This window comes from Gekko japonicus, unplaced genomic scaffold (genome assembly GCF_001447785.1).
Source record: "Gekko japonicus isolate JY-2015 unplaced genomic scaffold, Gekko_japonicus_V1.1 scaffold3207, whole genome shotgun sequence".
In the NCBI taxonomy this organism is placed as follows: Eukaryota; Metazoa; Chordata; class Lepidosauria; order Squamata; family Gekkonidae; genus Gekko; species Gekko japonicus.
In genome coordinates, this window is record NW_015167152.1 from 61,520 (window position 1) to 78,780 (window position 17,261).

At 46.9% G+C, this 17,261-nt stretch overlaps 1 protein-coding gene across 1 annotated transcript in view; it reads right to left on the minus strand.

Annotated features, from left to right (window-relative positions):
- Nucleotides 1–17,261, minus strand: part of LOC107112034 — a gene marked incomplete at both ends in the record, with an annotated part of 130,145 nt that overhangs the window by 33,267 nt on the left and 79,617 nt on the right. Inside the window, 3 exons of the mRNA XM_015413099.1 lie at nt 6,549–6,764; nt 7,856–7,987; nt 12,785–12,864. Of these exons, the coding sequence (XP_015268585.1) occupies nt 6,549–6,764; nt 7,856–7,987; nt 12,785–12,864 (428 nt within the window). The remainder of the gene's footprint in view (nt 1–6,548; nt 6,765–7,855; nt 7,988–12,784; nt 12,865–17,261) is intronic.

Consider the following 17,261-nt stretch of genomic DNA (forward strand, 5'->3'; position numbering starts at 1 on the left):
CAGGGAAATGGCAAACATCTAAACAGCTATGTACCCCCTTCTCCTGTCACTGTTCTGTAGTCAATCACTGCTTCCAAAACCAACACCCATTATTGGAGTTCTAGTATATGTATTTGCACATAATAAGCAGGCAGCTTCTTGGTAGAAAGGACAAGGGATGTGTTGGGGAAGGGGAAAGTAAGGTGGCCACACAGTTGTACACGTGAGAGACTTCTTTGTTAGATAAGACCTGTCATCTGTGAAGTACAGGGCAGGACATAAAGCTAGAATGACAATACAGAGATACAGACAGGTGTCAAAAGACATGATAAAAATCCACAGCTAACCATACAGAGCAGGTGGCTGAACATTCATTCAGAAAAACAGTGCCAAACATGAATAGCCATTCAGCCTAGACATGAGAGGACCAGACATGGCCATGAACACACATGAAAGGAAGCATGCAGGTAGTTACAAAATAGGGGCCCCCATAGCCAGAGCTGTTCATCTTCTCCAAGACTGCATTTGTAAAACTGCATTTGTAAAACATGTGGCACAGGATTTAGATTCCTGAAAATATCAGCCTTTATTCAGTTAGAAATGGGCTGTTAGCTCATATGTTTGTGCAGTTATATTTTAAAGCTCACAGGCATTACTATCTTCTGTCCCATACATAGCCACCTGTTCCCCTCTTATGATCTCCAACTGCCTTCCCATACCCATCAAATCCTATTGCCTCTTACTTATAATATTTTTCTGTTGTTTTCCCAAATTCTAAATTTTGTGGAAATGCAGGTGTCAAGTTTAAACTTTGAGTGCAGATTTGATGACATTGTATTGATTCGCATAACTTGTTTGGAGCACAGAGTTAGTTTCTTCTACGGCATGGAAGTTGGTCCTTCTCACCCTCCTCCCTTTATGAACAGCCCAACTTGTAGTTAAAACTAAAGCTATATATAGGGAAGAGAACTGTACAAGAAAGGGTCGTGATGGTAAATCCATGACAAAGCATATGCATGAAATAGAGATATGGAAGGCACTGGAGTTATACAGTGATTGATATATTCGGGTGTACCCTGAAGGACCTGGTTAGGTATTATGCAGGGATGGACAATCACTGATCAGACAAATGAACACGTGACGGGACAAAGGTGCACGGTCAGGTCATCACCCACAAGTCCTATCATTCACCATCTCTGCTTCTGTCCAAACTCGGCTGCTTTTTCAGGCTTGAGCTTTAGAGTGGCCAGATGGGGCTGGCAGTCACAAAAGGCTCACAGGCCAGTCTGACCATAATTTAAAGCATAAACCAAACCTGATTACCAAACTAACTTAAGGAAGCATGGAAACCAGGAGCTCTTGGTAGAAGAGTCTAGCCTCTCTCATTTGCTGCAGCTGCGAACTGAGCAAGAGTGAGTGTCCGCCTACAACAAAAGCAGCAAAAATGCTGATGCCAGGGATGCAGTGGCAAAGTTGCATCTTTGTATATTATGATGAGAAATTTGGGAGAGGGAGCGAGAGAGAGAGAGAGAGAGAGAGAGAGAGAGAGAGAGAGAGAGAGAGAGAGAGAGAGAGGAAGAAAAGGTGAAAGAAGAAGGGATTGTGAAGACCTGTGTATGCAAAGAGATCCATTCCCCTTTTCCTGCCTTAAAAAATTATTTGGATACTTCTGTGTACATCTAATACCAATGAGTCTGCTTGGATATTTCTAACCCCAACCCGCTGGGTGTCAGGCCTAAAGCAGAAACGGGCCTTTCCCAGCCACTGCCTCCTCTGCATGCTGTGACCTCATTTCAGTTTTCTATCAAATCCTAAATTAGTCCAATTTTCAACCTCGGTCACAGGAAACTAAAATTGGCCCCTCTAGGCCTGAAGCCAGCAGAATGTATAAATTTCTATCAAGGGTAATTGCTGTGTGGGAAGCAGTCCCAGTGTTGAAGGGACTGTACCAGACACACCTGGCTCTCTGGTGTCTGCTGGTCCCTTGTCCCACTTGTAGTTTCTATCACAATGTCATTGTGCAAGCGAACAGAAGAGCTCTCGCGAAGTAGCGCTCCATGACAGAAACACACATGCCAAATACAGGAACAACCCAGTCACAAAAGTTTCCACTATGAGGGAGGCATTACAGATCAGTTTACTCAACACAAATCTTTATTAAATCAGTAAATGCTTCAAAGTTAGTCTAGGGTTGACTTCACAACCAGAACTAATGTGAATATTCTTAACAGATGTTGTCACTCCCAACTGTCTTACACATTCCTTGTGACAATCATTTGTATGTGCTGGCTGGGTAAGGCAGTTGAGCGGCAGCTGATAGCAGGTTTCAGAATGAACGTTAGTTAAGGGCATTTTAGGGTTTGAGAAATCTCTGGCCAGGACCTGTTAGGTGGCAAAATGTAGTGCTGTAGACATTGTGTTGGATCTCACAGAAGGTTTCCACTAACTGAATGGGGAGATGTTTTTGCAAATCCCCCCTTCCCATGGCAGATCTCTGACTCTGCCCTCATGTTGTTCCTGGAGTCCCCCGTCCCCCAGAAGCAGCAGTTTAGGGGAAATTTTGGGCTGCAGCAGGGAGAGGGGCTGAGGAAGCTGTGCTCCACTGGTGGAAATCACTGGGCATGTTTCCTGGGATCTAAACAATTGTTCCAAATGAAATGTTAATTCCACGTTACCATTTGTAAGACAGCCCTTACGGTCATTACCATTAATGTTGCAAATACATCTCAGGGCTGTAAAAGAAAGTACTTCCTGGAAATGGGGCCTTGATACAAGTTTAGGGATCCTTGATTTGACCTAGGACCTTGGTCAAACTAGAGGTATTGGGGCAGCCCCATGTATTTATTCACATCTCTTCCCCTTTCCTGTAAAAAGGAGGTGAAGGGGGGGAGGTGATTTTGTATGAGTGAAAAGAATCACATGGATGAGGCAGTTAAAGCATCTCTCATTGTCTGCTTTACTTTACTGTGGTCCTGTCCATATGAGGCCTTTTGGGCCGGGAGCGGGACGAAACGGGGGCGGAGCAAACGGGCGCGATCCCACCGCAACATCTGGGAAGTGTACCGTCTCCGTCCCTGATCCAGCCCTTCCAGCGCTGCTCCGCACCAAAAAAGAACCACCTACCGAGGTGGCTCTTTTCGAAGGTGGCTCTTTTCGAGGTGGCTCTTTTCGCTGACCGTGGGATTGCTGGCGCAAGGACGCATCCCCGGCTCCTGGCCAAACTGCGCATGTGTGAGCATGCGCAGTTCGCCAGGCTCCCCTCCCCACCGTCGCTTTCTCCCCGGCATCTGATCGTGCCGGGGAGCGACGGCGCCGCGGCTCGGGGGATCTGTGAGATCCCGCCGCGCCGTCTCAACTTTGCTGCGGCTCACATTAGCCGCAGTTCGAGCGTCCTTTTCCCTGCCGTGTGGTAGGGACCTGTATTATACTATTTGGAGCACTCTCCTCTCAGCCCACTCTGCTATAAGAAGATGGGGCCAGGGCAGAATCAAGTTTAGTCCAGGAAATGTGGAATCTGGTGGGTCACAGGTGGAACCAATGTGGAACCTGGAAGTTAATTTTTGGAGCCTGGTAAATTTCCTCAATAGCAAAAAAAAATAAAAAAAAAAAATCCTTTGCCAACTCTAAAATTTACTGGTTATCTGGTCATACATGGGTTTCAGTCACTGAATCAGTCAAATAAAGAATGTTTGGCAGATTTTAATGCCACAGAAATGGAAGAAGAAGAGGAGGAGGAGGAGATTGGATTTATACCCCGCCCTTCATTCGGAGTCTCAGAGCAGCTTACAAAGTCCTTTCCCTTCCCCTTTCCACAAGAGACATCCTGTGAGGTAGGTGAGGCTGAGAGAGCTCTTTCAGGAACTGCTCTTTCAAGGACAGCTCTTTTCAGAACTATGGATTGCCCAAGGTCATCCAGCAGCTGCGAGTGGAGGAGTGGGGAATCAAACCCGGTTCTCCCAGATTAGAGTCCGCGCACTTAACCACTACACCAAACTGGCTCTCTGTAAGTCATAAACATGTGACTATTGTCTTAGCCATGATCCAAAGAAGAGGTAAAGGTAAAGGTTCCCTTACTCGAAAGCCAGTCAAACCCGACTCTAGGGTTGCGGTGCTCATCTCCGTTTCAAAGCCGAAGAGCCAGCGCTGTCCGAAGACATTTCCGTGGTCATGTGGCCGGCATGACTAAACAACAAGGTGCATGGGACGCTGTTACCTTCCCACTGAAGTGGTACCTATTTATCTACTTGCAATGTCTTGCTTTCAAACTGCTAGGCTGGCAGGAGCTGGGACCAGAGACGGGAGCTCACTCCGTCATGCGGCACACTCGGGTCTTGAACCGCTGAACTACCGACCTTCCACAGCCTGCAGTTTAGCGTCTTAACCACTTGAGCCACCGCAGCTCAAAAGATGTGGTGCATGTACTCAAAAGTGAAGGGCACATGTAGCTGGAACACTGCTTTCTGTTTTCACCAAAGCCATCCCTTCTGCCTAAAAGACAAACTGCTTTTACATCCAGGCGCAGTCTTAGCCAATGGACAACAGGGGCAGCGAGGTCCCATGCTTGGGGGGGGGGGCAGGCTACCAGCAGCCCTGCTCTCTCAAAGGAAAAGGAGAGCAGACTTCTGACAGCTTGCACCTGCCCCATCTGGGGCTTGGGTGGCGACTTCCAGGGGCCCCGGTGGTTCCTACCCACCTCACACAGGGCGAGGGCCACTCCTTGCTTGACCTCGGGGGGGGGAGCAGGGGTGGTGGTGGCAGTGATTCTGGGGACCCATCCTGGACTTTTGCCCAGGGCCCCGGAATCAACAAGAACCACCCCTGTTTACAGTTGTGGTTTGCCTCTAGCAGTGGGGGGCTGCTGTGGCAGAAACAGCAAGTATTGGGCTTGCTTCATGTGTGGTTTTCTTCCTGTTTGCCTATTACTTTCTTGGATCAGAATGTTACAGTTGGAGCGTATAAAAATCCTATTTACAGTGGCAAAATTCTAATATAGTCTTTAAGCAAAAACAGTCAATACAACACCAATAATGTTTCTTGTATCATAGCCACAATTTCTGCCGCTTCACTTATGTTTAAGAAGCCCCTGCAAAACTGCAAAATAGAATTATAATTATTATTTACTGAATAACAAGCTAGTATAGCAGTTTGAACTGAATAATGCACAAGTATACTTCTTCTAAAAATCCTTATGGAAAACATCTGCAGTGGTGCTTAGAAATGTCGAGTAATATTTGTACTATGAGGGGTTGCAGCCTGTTTACTTGAGCTGCAAGTGTGCCACTTATAAGAGACCTAAAGGGGGCATGTGATAAATCCTCAAATATTCCACCAAGGTTTGCATATGCCCAAAACACAAGGAGTTCATTTTGTTTTCATTTTAGCTGCAAAAGGCAGGACTGTCATCAAAGAGGGCCTGAACCGAGAGCCCCACGGCTGGGTCTTCGGACTTTTGGCACGTGGTCAAAAATGTGACACAAAAAGAGATTTTAGTTGGACTGGCTCCGAGGCTTCAAGAATGAGGCAAATAGTCGAAGGAAAACGACCCATTTCTTAGTTCAAAACAGTTTAAAGAAGCTACATTAGAATATTTGTAGAGTCAGAAGTAAGAGCTGGACTGTAAGTGGAATTAGAAAACCTAACAGGAGATGTCAGTGAACAGCCATTCTAGAAAACTGTTATTGAATCATACTGCTCAGGACATCACAAGCTGCTGTGACTACAGAAAAAGTGGGGGCTGGAGGCTGGAATGAATCACATTCCGGGCTCACACTTCTGAAGGATTCCAGAATTTCCCTGGAGCATGTATACTCTGAAGCATGGCTACTCAGTACATCTGCTGCGTAGCATCTAGCTTTGTGCTCACTGCTGCCGATGGAATACTCAGTGGGGCAGCCCAAGTACAGAGGCCAGGGGCTGAGGTGCCTGCAAGCCATGTACTTGAAAGTTACCAGAGAATCTGAGTCAGAACCTTTCTCCTCTGCTCTCTCTCTCTCTCTCCCTCCCCCCTTCTCTTTCTTTATGTGCCATTTTAGATTTTTTTTGTAGATTGACATGCAGTCAAGGCTTATTCTCTTTCGTTATTGTACATACCTTATAACTAATAAATATTATTTCTTGGAGTGGTATTATAATGCCTTTTTTGTTAGGACCGGTTAACTACTATTTCGTCATCATTTGAGCAGCAGCCCCAGGAACACAGTCATTTGGAGTCCAAACTGTGATCCTGGAATGGGGCTCTGGTCCCTTGAAATTGGCCTAAACCTATTTTATTGATTTATCTGCACACTCTAAGGACTATTCCCAGATAAAACTGTGTATGTGGTGGGGGTGGGAGTAGGAAATACAGCTTTCTGTTTCTGCTCTTGCAGAACTGAACTTTTCTCGTTGATTGCTGATGGTCTACATAGCTCTCCTCTAAACAATGGTGTCACATCCATTGCCTTTGCATTCCTGTGCTCTGTCTGATTCAGCACAAAGATTGTAGCGTGGTTGTTGGTGTTTGTTTCATGCTCCTAGATGAAATTCTGGGCCATGAGATAGGGCCAGGCCCATGATGTACTCTCACTCACTTGGTTAAGCTGAGTTTCCCTGCTGCTAGGTGGCTCTGCACCGTTTGCCATCGGCCTCTCCCCGCCTTCCCAATGCTGGGTTCACTCTGGGCAGACACGCTGCTCTTCATGCCGTCCTCTCGGAGCTGCTGCCTCTCCCCGTGCCGTCCTTCTCGCTCCCCTGCCAGCCCTGATGTGGCCGAGGCAGCCAGCTTTGCACCTGATAGCAATGAGCCACTAGGGCACACCAGGAGAAGGGAGGCGGAGGCAGACGGCAGCGAGAAGGAGGCCACACAAAGGGGAGGAAAAAAGAACAGGGAGAAAAAGAGAGAGAGAGAGAGAGACAGACAGACAAAGGACAGACAGACAGACAGAGAGAAAGAGAGACATCAGCACTGCAAAAGAAAGGGCCAAGGAGAGCCTTTGTCCCAGGCAAAGACAGAAGGCAGCCCTGGCTTGGTTGTGAGGTTATGATGGCAGCCAAAGTAATTTTATTCCATTGACAATGAAGGGTTGAACAATGGATAAGACCGTTAGGAGAGGCACTGTGCAGGTGAAGGGAGAGAAAAAAAGCCATGTTAGTGAGAGAGCTTACCATCACCATCACCACACAGTGCAGATGCAGAGAACACGCTGAGAGGGTGACCAAAACGGGCAACCCCGGCCTGTGCTGCAGAGAAGGAGGTGAGGAGTAGGAGAGCCAAAGGGACCAAGGGGAGGGAGGGGGGAGGGCACGGACCTCTTCTGCTTAAGGCAGCGGCTCCCAGCTTACGGGCAACACCACACAAGCCTGGCCGGCTGAAAGCCTGACTCAAACCCGCTCTGAGGCAAGAGCCCTACAGTGGCTTTTGAGGTGTCACCCATGCCTGCCAGCACTCCCCCCCTTTCAGTTGGCTGAACACACCAGGTACTTACTGGGATCCACGCAAGTATGGAAGCCAGCCATTTTGTTTTTGAGGTCCAGCCCAAAGGTTGAGCCACTGGCTTGACTCTGGAGCCAGTGAACCCACCAACAGAACACTCACTGTTTCCTTAGGACCAGGATTGGAGCCAAAAGGAGAAAGGGGGGGAGGAATACCAGCCAGAGAAGTCTTACGGACCACTGTAGTTGGGAACCCCTGAATTAAAAAGCGGGGAGAAGGGAAGGTAGGAGGGGTTGCTCGTCTCCATGGCTGTCTGTCCATGGGGGAGGTGGAGTGTGTGAGGAGGAGGAGGAGGTGGAACAGGGAGGAAGAGGAATGTGAAGGGGAGAGCAGGAAGAGGACGGTGGGAGGCAGGGTGTGCATATACTCATTATATATGATCAAATCAGGTAAAGAGAGACTCACTTGAGGGAAAGTCGCGGATCACCATATGGGGCGTAAGGTGATATGTTTAGTATAAACTCCTTGGGAGGGTAGGAGCTCCATTTCTGCTGTACTGTGTTGTCATTGTTATTCCAAAAGTCTCTGTCTAGATCACTAGATCAGCCGGTGACGAGGGGAGGGGGGGAAAAAAGGGAAATACAAGAAAGAGAATCTAAATTCCTGCAAAGGGAGGAAGGAGAAAAAAACTAACCCAAATGAGAGGCAGTGAGGTTAGAGCAGCGATTTCTCCTCCTGTGGAAGGTAAGCTCTGTGCCTCACATCCACAAGCGCGCACACACACACACACACATGCACACACACGGAGGGACAGGTGACAACAGGAGGTAGAGCTGAAGAAAAACAGGAGCAGGCACCTCCAAAAGCTGGTGGAGAGAGAGAGAGAGAGAGAGAGAGAAAGATGGTGTGCAGGTTAAAGATGTTTCTGTCAGATGGTGCTACGCTTTGCTTTCTTGTGTCCCCATTTGTCCTCTTGGGAAAGACAATTGCCATTTTGCAACGACTATTCACTATTCAACCTCTGGCTTCTCCCTTCATTCCTGCCTTCTCCCCATGGAGAAGGGGTGCACAGCACCCAGCACAACATTCGGTCGGTTTCTAAAACAATTGGAATCTTTGCCCGGGGTCTCCAACGCTGGCTGGATCCACTACTGAGGGAAGTGAAATATCTTCCAGTATTCTGTGCAGAACTGTGTATTGAACTACAGAGAAGTGCAAACAGAGCAGTAGCAATATCCCAAGCAGGAAAAAAAAATCCTAAGACAGTTCTTATGAGACATTGGACTAAAGGCATTACTCAAATTCTTCCCACCAAGCATGCAAGGTACAGCAGGTGGTGCTGAAGAACATGTAAGAACCATAAAATAAGCAGTTGTGAAGAAAGATTAGCTCATGTTTTCTTATACTGAATCTAAATTTAAGAAAATCACTCTGAGACATATTAAATCTGATCAAAGTTTCACCAGGGCTCAGGATCTGACCCTTTATCCAATACCGGTCTGTGTGCACCTTAATAATAAAAAAAGTTCTGGCTGCTTGTTCACAGGAAGCCCAAGGGATATGGCTTGTCCTTTTATAGATCTTCTGTTCATTTGTGCAGAAGGAGCTTGGGAGGGTCAGGCAGGAGGCCATCCATTGATGAGATGCTCTAAGGGGCTCACGATGCCACACTGTGATCATCTACAGCCTGGTACCAAATCTTCTTCTCCTTTTAGAGAGCTTCCAATGTCTCCTCAGCACTTGATTCACAGCTCATGAGATGGGACAACAATGGCCTTTGAAGTCAAGTGGTTCTGTGGCACATTTATTAGAGACATCAAAGCGGTTTTTCCCAGGCTACATCCTGCACTCAGCCCCTTTTCTTCTCGTTAACTCTCCTTGCCCTTCTCTGGCTTGGGGACAAAATGCCTTCCCACCCGCCTCTTGAGACTTACACAGAGGGGAGATGAAAAGCTTGGGATAAAGGGCTGCTGCACTTCACCAAGGGGCAAAAGCCTCATTCACAGAGGCTAGAGAATAGAAACGGGGAGGGAAATGTTGCAAGGAGGAGGAAAGCAGAGAAGTAAAAGCAAGAGACAAAACCTCTTGGTTGTATTTCTCTGCCTGTCTCTTTCCTGATCTGTCACCTGCCTTGCTGAGCTTTGGATCAGAGACACTGCAGAGATCTCTCTCAGGGGGGCTGAGCAAGGGAAGGTTTTCCAGCTGCAAGGGGAGAAGAGTGTTTCAAGCTTGTTGGTGCCTGTTGGTGACTGTTTCAGTGTCTACTAACACTTCTCCATGAGAAGAAATGCCTCAGAGCAGCTGCTTTGTGGCCCACGCTCAGGCATTCCCATGCATGGTCTCCGCTGACAGCCTGCTAGGCCTGAAGGACAGCAGGAAGACAACAGTCAGTGTTATATACTTTTGATTAAAGAACATGACCTTTGAACTCTGCAGTCAACACCTTTGGCTCACTGATAGTTCAGCTAAGGGAAGGCAGGATTGCCAAGAGATTCAAACTACTGTTAGGCTTAGAAACCCACCAATGTATATATACACAAGCACACTTTTTTTTTCATACCTGCACACATGCACATATACACAGAAGTGCACATATGCACAGTACACAAATATGTAAACACCAGCACCCATTTGTTCATTATGCACACATAGATGCAAAGTCATACACACAGATGCATGCGCAAGCAAACACACACGTGTACACAGACATAAGCAAATGTCACCAATCCATTTACTTGAGTATCACCCTCTGTGTGAGCTTCTTTGTACTCAGTAGGAAGGGATATAAGGCAGGGTGATGGTAGATGTCCACACTTCTGAGTGAACTTCCCTCGTACCAGGTTGTCATAGCTTCCCAGGCAAACTCACAGTCCCTTATTTCAGAATACTCCAGCCTTATGCATGGTCTCCATGGAACAAATATCCACAGTGTCCCTTTTAAAAATTAGATATGGCAATGAATAGCCAGATGGGGAACCAAGGATGAGCTTGTATGATCGTATCGGGTCGGACCCAGCACAAGGACCCTGCAAGGCTGGCCAATTGTCCACGGTTTCCCATCCTCCCAGCAGCCATTTCTGACCCTGGGCAAATTTTTTCCTGGCTTTGCAGGACCCATGGGAACAACAGTCACATGGGTTGGAAAAGCTGCAGTGGGGAGGGGGGAGGGTTGAAATGGCCCCCTCCTGTGTCAGAGCTCTACTCCCGCAAGGGACAGAGAGGAGCGATTTTGCCGCCTCCCCCCTCACCACCACAGCCTCCCAACCAATGTCACTGTTCCTCCAGTGACCCTGGGAATCAATCTTCTCATGGTTGGGAATGGCTGCTGAGCGGGGGGAAGAGAATGGCAAAGAAGCTCAGCGGTCCTCGGCATGTTCTGCTGACAGATCCCAGGCTCTAACCCATCAGCAGGCAAAACACCAGCTGTGAAACTGGTACTGAATTCTGCTTCCTGGAAGCAAGAAAACATTCTTGAAGGTGAGATTAAATATAATTAATAACATGCAAGTTCATTAATAATAAATTGTAATCATGAAGGTATAACAGGAAAAATGTCACCTCATGGTGATATAGTCATGCTGAAACGGAATTGGATCATATAATCTCACCCTAAGAAATTCCTGAAATGGGAAAGAAAGGATAAGACTGAATGAAGGATCGTTTTCAAGTCAGGTCCCGGTCTAGCCAGAGCCATGGTCAAGGAGGTAATGTAGCTATCCCAAAGGCTTGTGCTGCCTCATTGCTTGGCACAATTGTTTCATGTGTGCAGGGCCAAAGCATCAGTCCTCCCACTCCCTGGGTGATTTCCCACAAGCGCTGCTCCGCGCCCACTCTTCTCTTTGGCCCGATGGTACGTGTCAATTTCACACAAGTGCTGCACGGCTGTATTTTGCCCCACAGCTTCGTGTGATTTCCCCCGCGTCTACTCAATCCTGTTTTTTGAGGATTGAGTAGACGCGGGGGAAATTGCACGAAGCTGCGGGGCAAAATACGGCCGTGCAGCACTTGTGTGAAATTGACACGTACCATCGGGGCAAAAGGGAGGAATGAGCTCAGAGCAGCGCTTGTGGGAAATCTGTAGATAAGGCCGGAGAGAAAGCTTCGAGTCTGTCACAGGACAACTAATAAATGTCTATTACACGTAATGCCATAATCTGTGTGTTATAGGCCCGGACCCATACCCCTCAGGGAGAAAGAAGGGTGTTACTGAACCCTTTCTCGATATAAACTCACATAATTGCAAAGAAACCCGGAATCATTCCACAGATCACAAATTTGTCTCCACACATGATTATTTTTTTTTTAAATAGCTCAAAAGTGGATAATGTGGCTGTACATTATACCCAGAGCAGACAAAACTGATTTCTCTGGAAGATGTGACTGAAGGCAGGATCTTGATTGTTGCAAATCTGAGTACCAAAGAACAGCTGTGGAGTCGTTAATTATGATTTGCAATCTTCTATATGTTGCCAGGGGGATTTTATTAACTTTAGCACTAAGACTTTGCCTAAGTGCTAGAGAGAGAAAAATAGCAATTGCTGCTCTTCGGTGTAGGAGATTTACCATTTGTTCAGAGACAAGCGAAAGCTTGTGGCTTTGTTCTGACTAGTATAATCATGTGCGGATGGTTATACACACAAGCCAGCAATGCAATTTTTGACTGGTTTCTTGGGCAGCCTGTACCTGTTGATATCACACGTGACATGTTGAGGTGGGAGGAGGATCTGAAATTTTCTGAAATGCAGGGATGGGACTAGGGAGATGTCAGAGCAGATGTGTGATGGGGTGGGGTAGGAGGAAGAGGGACAACAGAAATGAAACATGGATCGAAAGGTTTTTGAGGTGTTGCATTTGTGGGTTTGAGATTTCATAGGAAACAATGATAATTCTGCAGTGTCAGCTATGTGATACCTTGAGGGGACAAGGTAAGGGAAACAGAAACAAGACAATATTATTTAGGAAGGACAAAATGTATGAATATTTGGGATAGCAGAGAAAGGTGAATGTTGGAATAAAAACCACATCAAGGTGCCAGGAAGTGAGAACATTTTGGAGAACATCCGGGTGGAAAATACCGTGTTATGCCTACAGTCTATGTGAAAATATAAGGATGACTGCAAATGATTGTGCTATTAGGTGCTGATATACACAAGGTGGTGTAGGTATGTGTGGGTCTTTAGGTATGACAGCAAATATATGTGGTAGAAAGAGAGTGGAAGGGATGGGCATATATGTTGGGGCTGCTGAGATAAACATGAATGGGGATGTAAAGGTTTTGTAGGCACAGAATTGCTTGAAGGCACAATATCCAGTGTATTTCAGAGGTGTGTCTTCCAAGTGGTGGTTGCAATCTGAGGTGGCACCCCCAAACCAGTTGCTCTTCCTGGGACTTACTTGATGACTTTCTTTTCATTGCGACCTCGGCTGGAATCTGGTGTCCCCACTGTCTCCAAGGAGTTTTTATAGCGTTTGCCCTGGAATTAAAGGAAACGAAAAGATATAGAATTTACCCACGAGGTAGCAAGATGTTCCCTGTAAAAAGGGAGCGGCACTGGCAAGAGATTCAGGTACACTCTAATCCTTTTTCATTCTTGCAGTCACGCAGTTTGTAATAACCCAGCCCAGCTTTCTCCTGTAGACCACACTGCAAGTAGAACATTTCCATAAGCAGATGATCTGGGTAATTTGGGGGCGATCTCCATAGATGTGCTTACTGAGAAAAACACACACCTCTTTTACATATATGCTAATTACAGCTGAGTAATAAGAGGCATTCTTTCTTAGTGCTGTAATTCCACAGGCATTCCTTCTGCAGATAAATCCTGCTAAGTAGCTAAGGAAGCATTTGCCAAATCAAAGCAGGAACAGAAATACGATAAATCCAGAACTGGGTTGTATAATTACCTCCAGTTCTTTGTGCTGTTTTTCATTTTTTTTCTTTTACCATTTATTATTATGATCTTGTGTTGGTTCATTTAAAAATAATGAAATTTGAATAGTTTTTTAAATGATCAAAAGCTTCCATAAATATCCACTAAACTAGATTTAATTCTGTCAGCTAAGAAGACCAATGTGTGTAGCACACCATATCTGACAACTGCATGGCACTGCATTAAAATTTTCCATGAGCAAAAGGCTGGCCCCTTAATTGTGCATTAAGGCATCAAGCCCAAAATGGCAACAGGTGTGCCTCTGCGGTTAGTTAATGTAAACTTCAAATCATATTGGGCGATCAAAGTTAGGAGGAGGCTGGATTTCAATGGAAATGACTAACCATGGTTCACAATACAGTCAGTCAGAACTGTTGAGTACCTTTGACTTCTGAAAATCAGGCCATTGCAATTTAATTATCTGCCCCCTAGAAGGAACATGTTCTCAGTAGTTTTTTTTTATTATTGCAACCTCCTCCAAACTCTGCAGGGTTTTTCTAACTATATACTTTTCTTCACTGTAGGGTTTCTATAAAGTAATATTTATTAGCTAAGAAACATGGCTATTGTTAAAGAACACAGAGTTCTTTTTAAAAAGGAGCTTTGCAAAACAAAACAAAAATTACATACAGGAGCACAGTTTTTAGTTATTTGGAATCAACATACAGCATTATTTGTAAAGGTCTGGATGGTCACTGAGCAGTTGTGAAAGCATTTTTTGAATGCCAAAAAGTTTCTGATTTCTGATTGCTAAATGATGTGAATGGGGGGGGGGGACCCTCCACGCTTAATCATGTACTCAGTTTCCAATCAGAAGTCTATGGCTACTAGCATTGCCAGCTCTGGGCTGGGAAATACCTGGAAATTTTGGGGGGTGGAGGTTTGGGGAGGAGGACTTCAATGGGGTATAATGCCACAGAGTCCACCTTTCACAGCAGCCATTTTCTCCAGGTGAACTGATCTCTGTCACCTGGAGACCAGCTGTAATAGCAGAAGATCTCCAGCTTGCCATCTGGAGATTGGCAACCATATCCATGGCCAAACTGAAATTTGGAGGCCTTAAGTCTACTTAAGAACATAAGAGAGAAGCCAATGTTGGATCAGGCCAATGGCCCATCCAGTCCAACACTCTGTCTCACAGTGGCCAGAAATACCAGGTGCCATCAGGAGGTCCAGCAGTGGGGCCAGGACACTAGAAGCCCTCCCACTGTTGCCCCCCCCTCAAGCACTCTTTAAACAAAAGACACATCTTGGACAAAGCAATTTACAAATGGACATCTTCCCCCATTCCCCCAGTGGATAATTGGGCCACTCATTTGTACAAAACTTGTTGACAGGTAAACCTTTCTGGGTCTCCTGTTAGTCCATCCCATCTTGATACCAAGAGTTCCAAAGGCCTATCCTTGGGGATTACCTTACTTGACCCACCCCATTGTGGTTAGACCCTCAGCCTTGTACCTTGAGGACTTACCCTTAGGCTTTACCTAACCTGCCCAATGGGATACCCTAAAGAGACCCTTCCAGACCCTTCCCACCCCCGGGGCTCACCTGATCTCCTTGGTGCTGTCACCCCAAACTCCTGGCTCCCTACAATTGCATTGCCCGGACATTTCATGGGGACATTCAACGGGGGGCTGCCAGTCAGCACAGAACATTGGCTGAGCCACCCAAAAACGGATGGAATGCTTCGGCTGCAGTGCACCTGAGGGCAAGTTGGGTCTGGCGACCCATGGAAGGACTGCAAAGAACCCCCAGATGTCCCATCTGGGAAGGGGCCATGTTTTGTAGGAAGAAGATCCTGTAGACCCTTCACCCCAACCCCCCAAAGATGAGGATGGAGGCAAGTCTTGGTCCAATGCAACACCCTGTTTTACTGCAGCAATAAGGGGCAGTCTCCTGTAATCAAGCAACTTCTTGCCAAGCAATTTCTCATTTGCTAATTCCCTATGTAAGTTAATTGGTCATACATACATATGATAAATATTCTGTGTGACTAGTAGCCAATAGACTAATAGCCAATAGACTATACATAGAAATATTTCATGACTAGCCTGCTACCCATGCTTCACTATGGTATTTAAGCTCTGTAAATCCAGTTATAATACTGATGGTGTGAAATTTGAAAGGTGACATTTGTTGTAGGAATCCTAACAGAGAAGATTGTAGTGTAAGAAATGGTGAGACATACGTCCTTTTTCTCTCTCTACTGAAGGACCTCTCTGTAGACCACATAGGTGGTTCTGCCCTCAGGTGCTAGGATCACCAGGCTGCTTGGTGAGCTCACTCTGGAGCAGGCCACAGAACTGTCCATTTAAGAAGCAGTTGTCTGTTAAGTCAATTCCTGCCACCTTCCACAAAAGTGATGGCCTCTCTACTTGTGTTCCTGGATTGTTTTGCTCATATGAGCACCTCAGGGTCATCTTGCTGGTACTTGGCCTGTGCAGCTCAGTGCACTGCAGGAGTACCATGTGCAAATGTCTTTGCTGCATTTCTAAGTTGCCTCCTCCTTGTAGCGTTGGTGTATCTGGCTTGACGTTTGCCAGGAGCTCTCTTGGGGGCAGTAAGAGGTGAGGGGTGTGAGAGGGAGTTGGTCTGAGGGAGTGGTGATGTGGTGGACATTTCTTCAGGTTCATGAGGGAGGCACACATCAAAATGGCTCCTAGAAATGTCCTTTACTATCTCCCCATAAACATTCATACCCTGGCCCTGCTCCTACACTCGACAGACACCGATCTGTCTGATGTTGGGGGGGATTGTATTTAAAGGCATCAGGGAGGCTGGGCAAGCAGCAGTGCTAAGGCAATCCTGATGAGCAAACCTCCTCAGCGGCTGTAAGCATCCCACCTCCTCTCCTACACCTGACACGCAGCTGCCTGTCCAGTGAGGGAGGGGGGAGGAGTATTAGAAGCCACTGTGGAGGCAGGGCTGGCAGGATCACTCGTGGCTTTAAGCATCCTGCAACCACTGCTGCACCTGACAGACAACCACCTGTTAAGTGTAGGAGGTGGGGAGAGTGTGTTGGAAGCCATCCCACCTCCTCTGCTACACCTGTCCAGTGTAGGAGGGGGAGGGGGGAGGTGTATTAGAAGTCACTGTGGAGGTGGGGCTGCACCTGAAGACAACCACCTGTTAGGTGTAGGAGGTGGGGGGAGTGTGTTGGAAGCCACCTCCTCTGCTACACCTGTCCAGTGTAGGAGGGGGAGGGGGGAGGTGTATTAGAAGTCACTGTGGAGGTGGGGCTGCACCTGAAGACAACCACCTGTTAGGTGTAGGAGGTGGGGGGAGTGTGTTGGAAGCCATCAGAGAGGCTGGGCCAGCAGCTTTGCTTCACCTCACAGGTGGTTGTTGGCCACTCCTGATTTCCTCAACTGTCATTAGCTCTCTGCAGTCCCCTGTAACTGTTGGGGTTTTTTAATCTCAGAACACTGAGCTCTGCAGCTGACCAATCAGATAGTGGGGGGTGCAGAGAGGCAGCTGCCTGGCAGCCACATAGGAATCAACGGGGGGAGCACATTTTCCCCCTTTTGACCCACTTAGGGGTCAAATTTCTAAAAATCCATTGTTAGCGAGCATCTACGCCATGGTAGGAGCGCTCTCCCCGAATGTGGTGTCTCTAGGTCCAGCGATTTGGCCTGGGCATTGATTTTATGGTGAGGGGACTTTCTTTTATATATATATATAGACTAGGAATAAGGTTCGTTGTGGAAATAAATACAACGAACACTAGAAAGAGGCTCTGGGCAGGTGTCCTGTCCTTGGGCACTCAGTGTCAATTTGCTGTGGTGACCTCAGCAGGGTATAATGACACAGAGCTTACCATTTTCTCCAGGGGAATTGATCTCTACCATCTGAAGAGCAGTTGTAATTCTGAGTGATCTCCAGCCCTCCCCTGGAGATTGGCAACAATGGATCCCCATGAGGGAATGGCTGGTTTGGAGGGT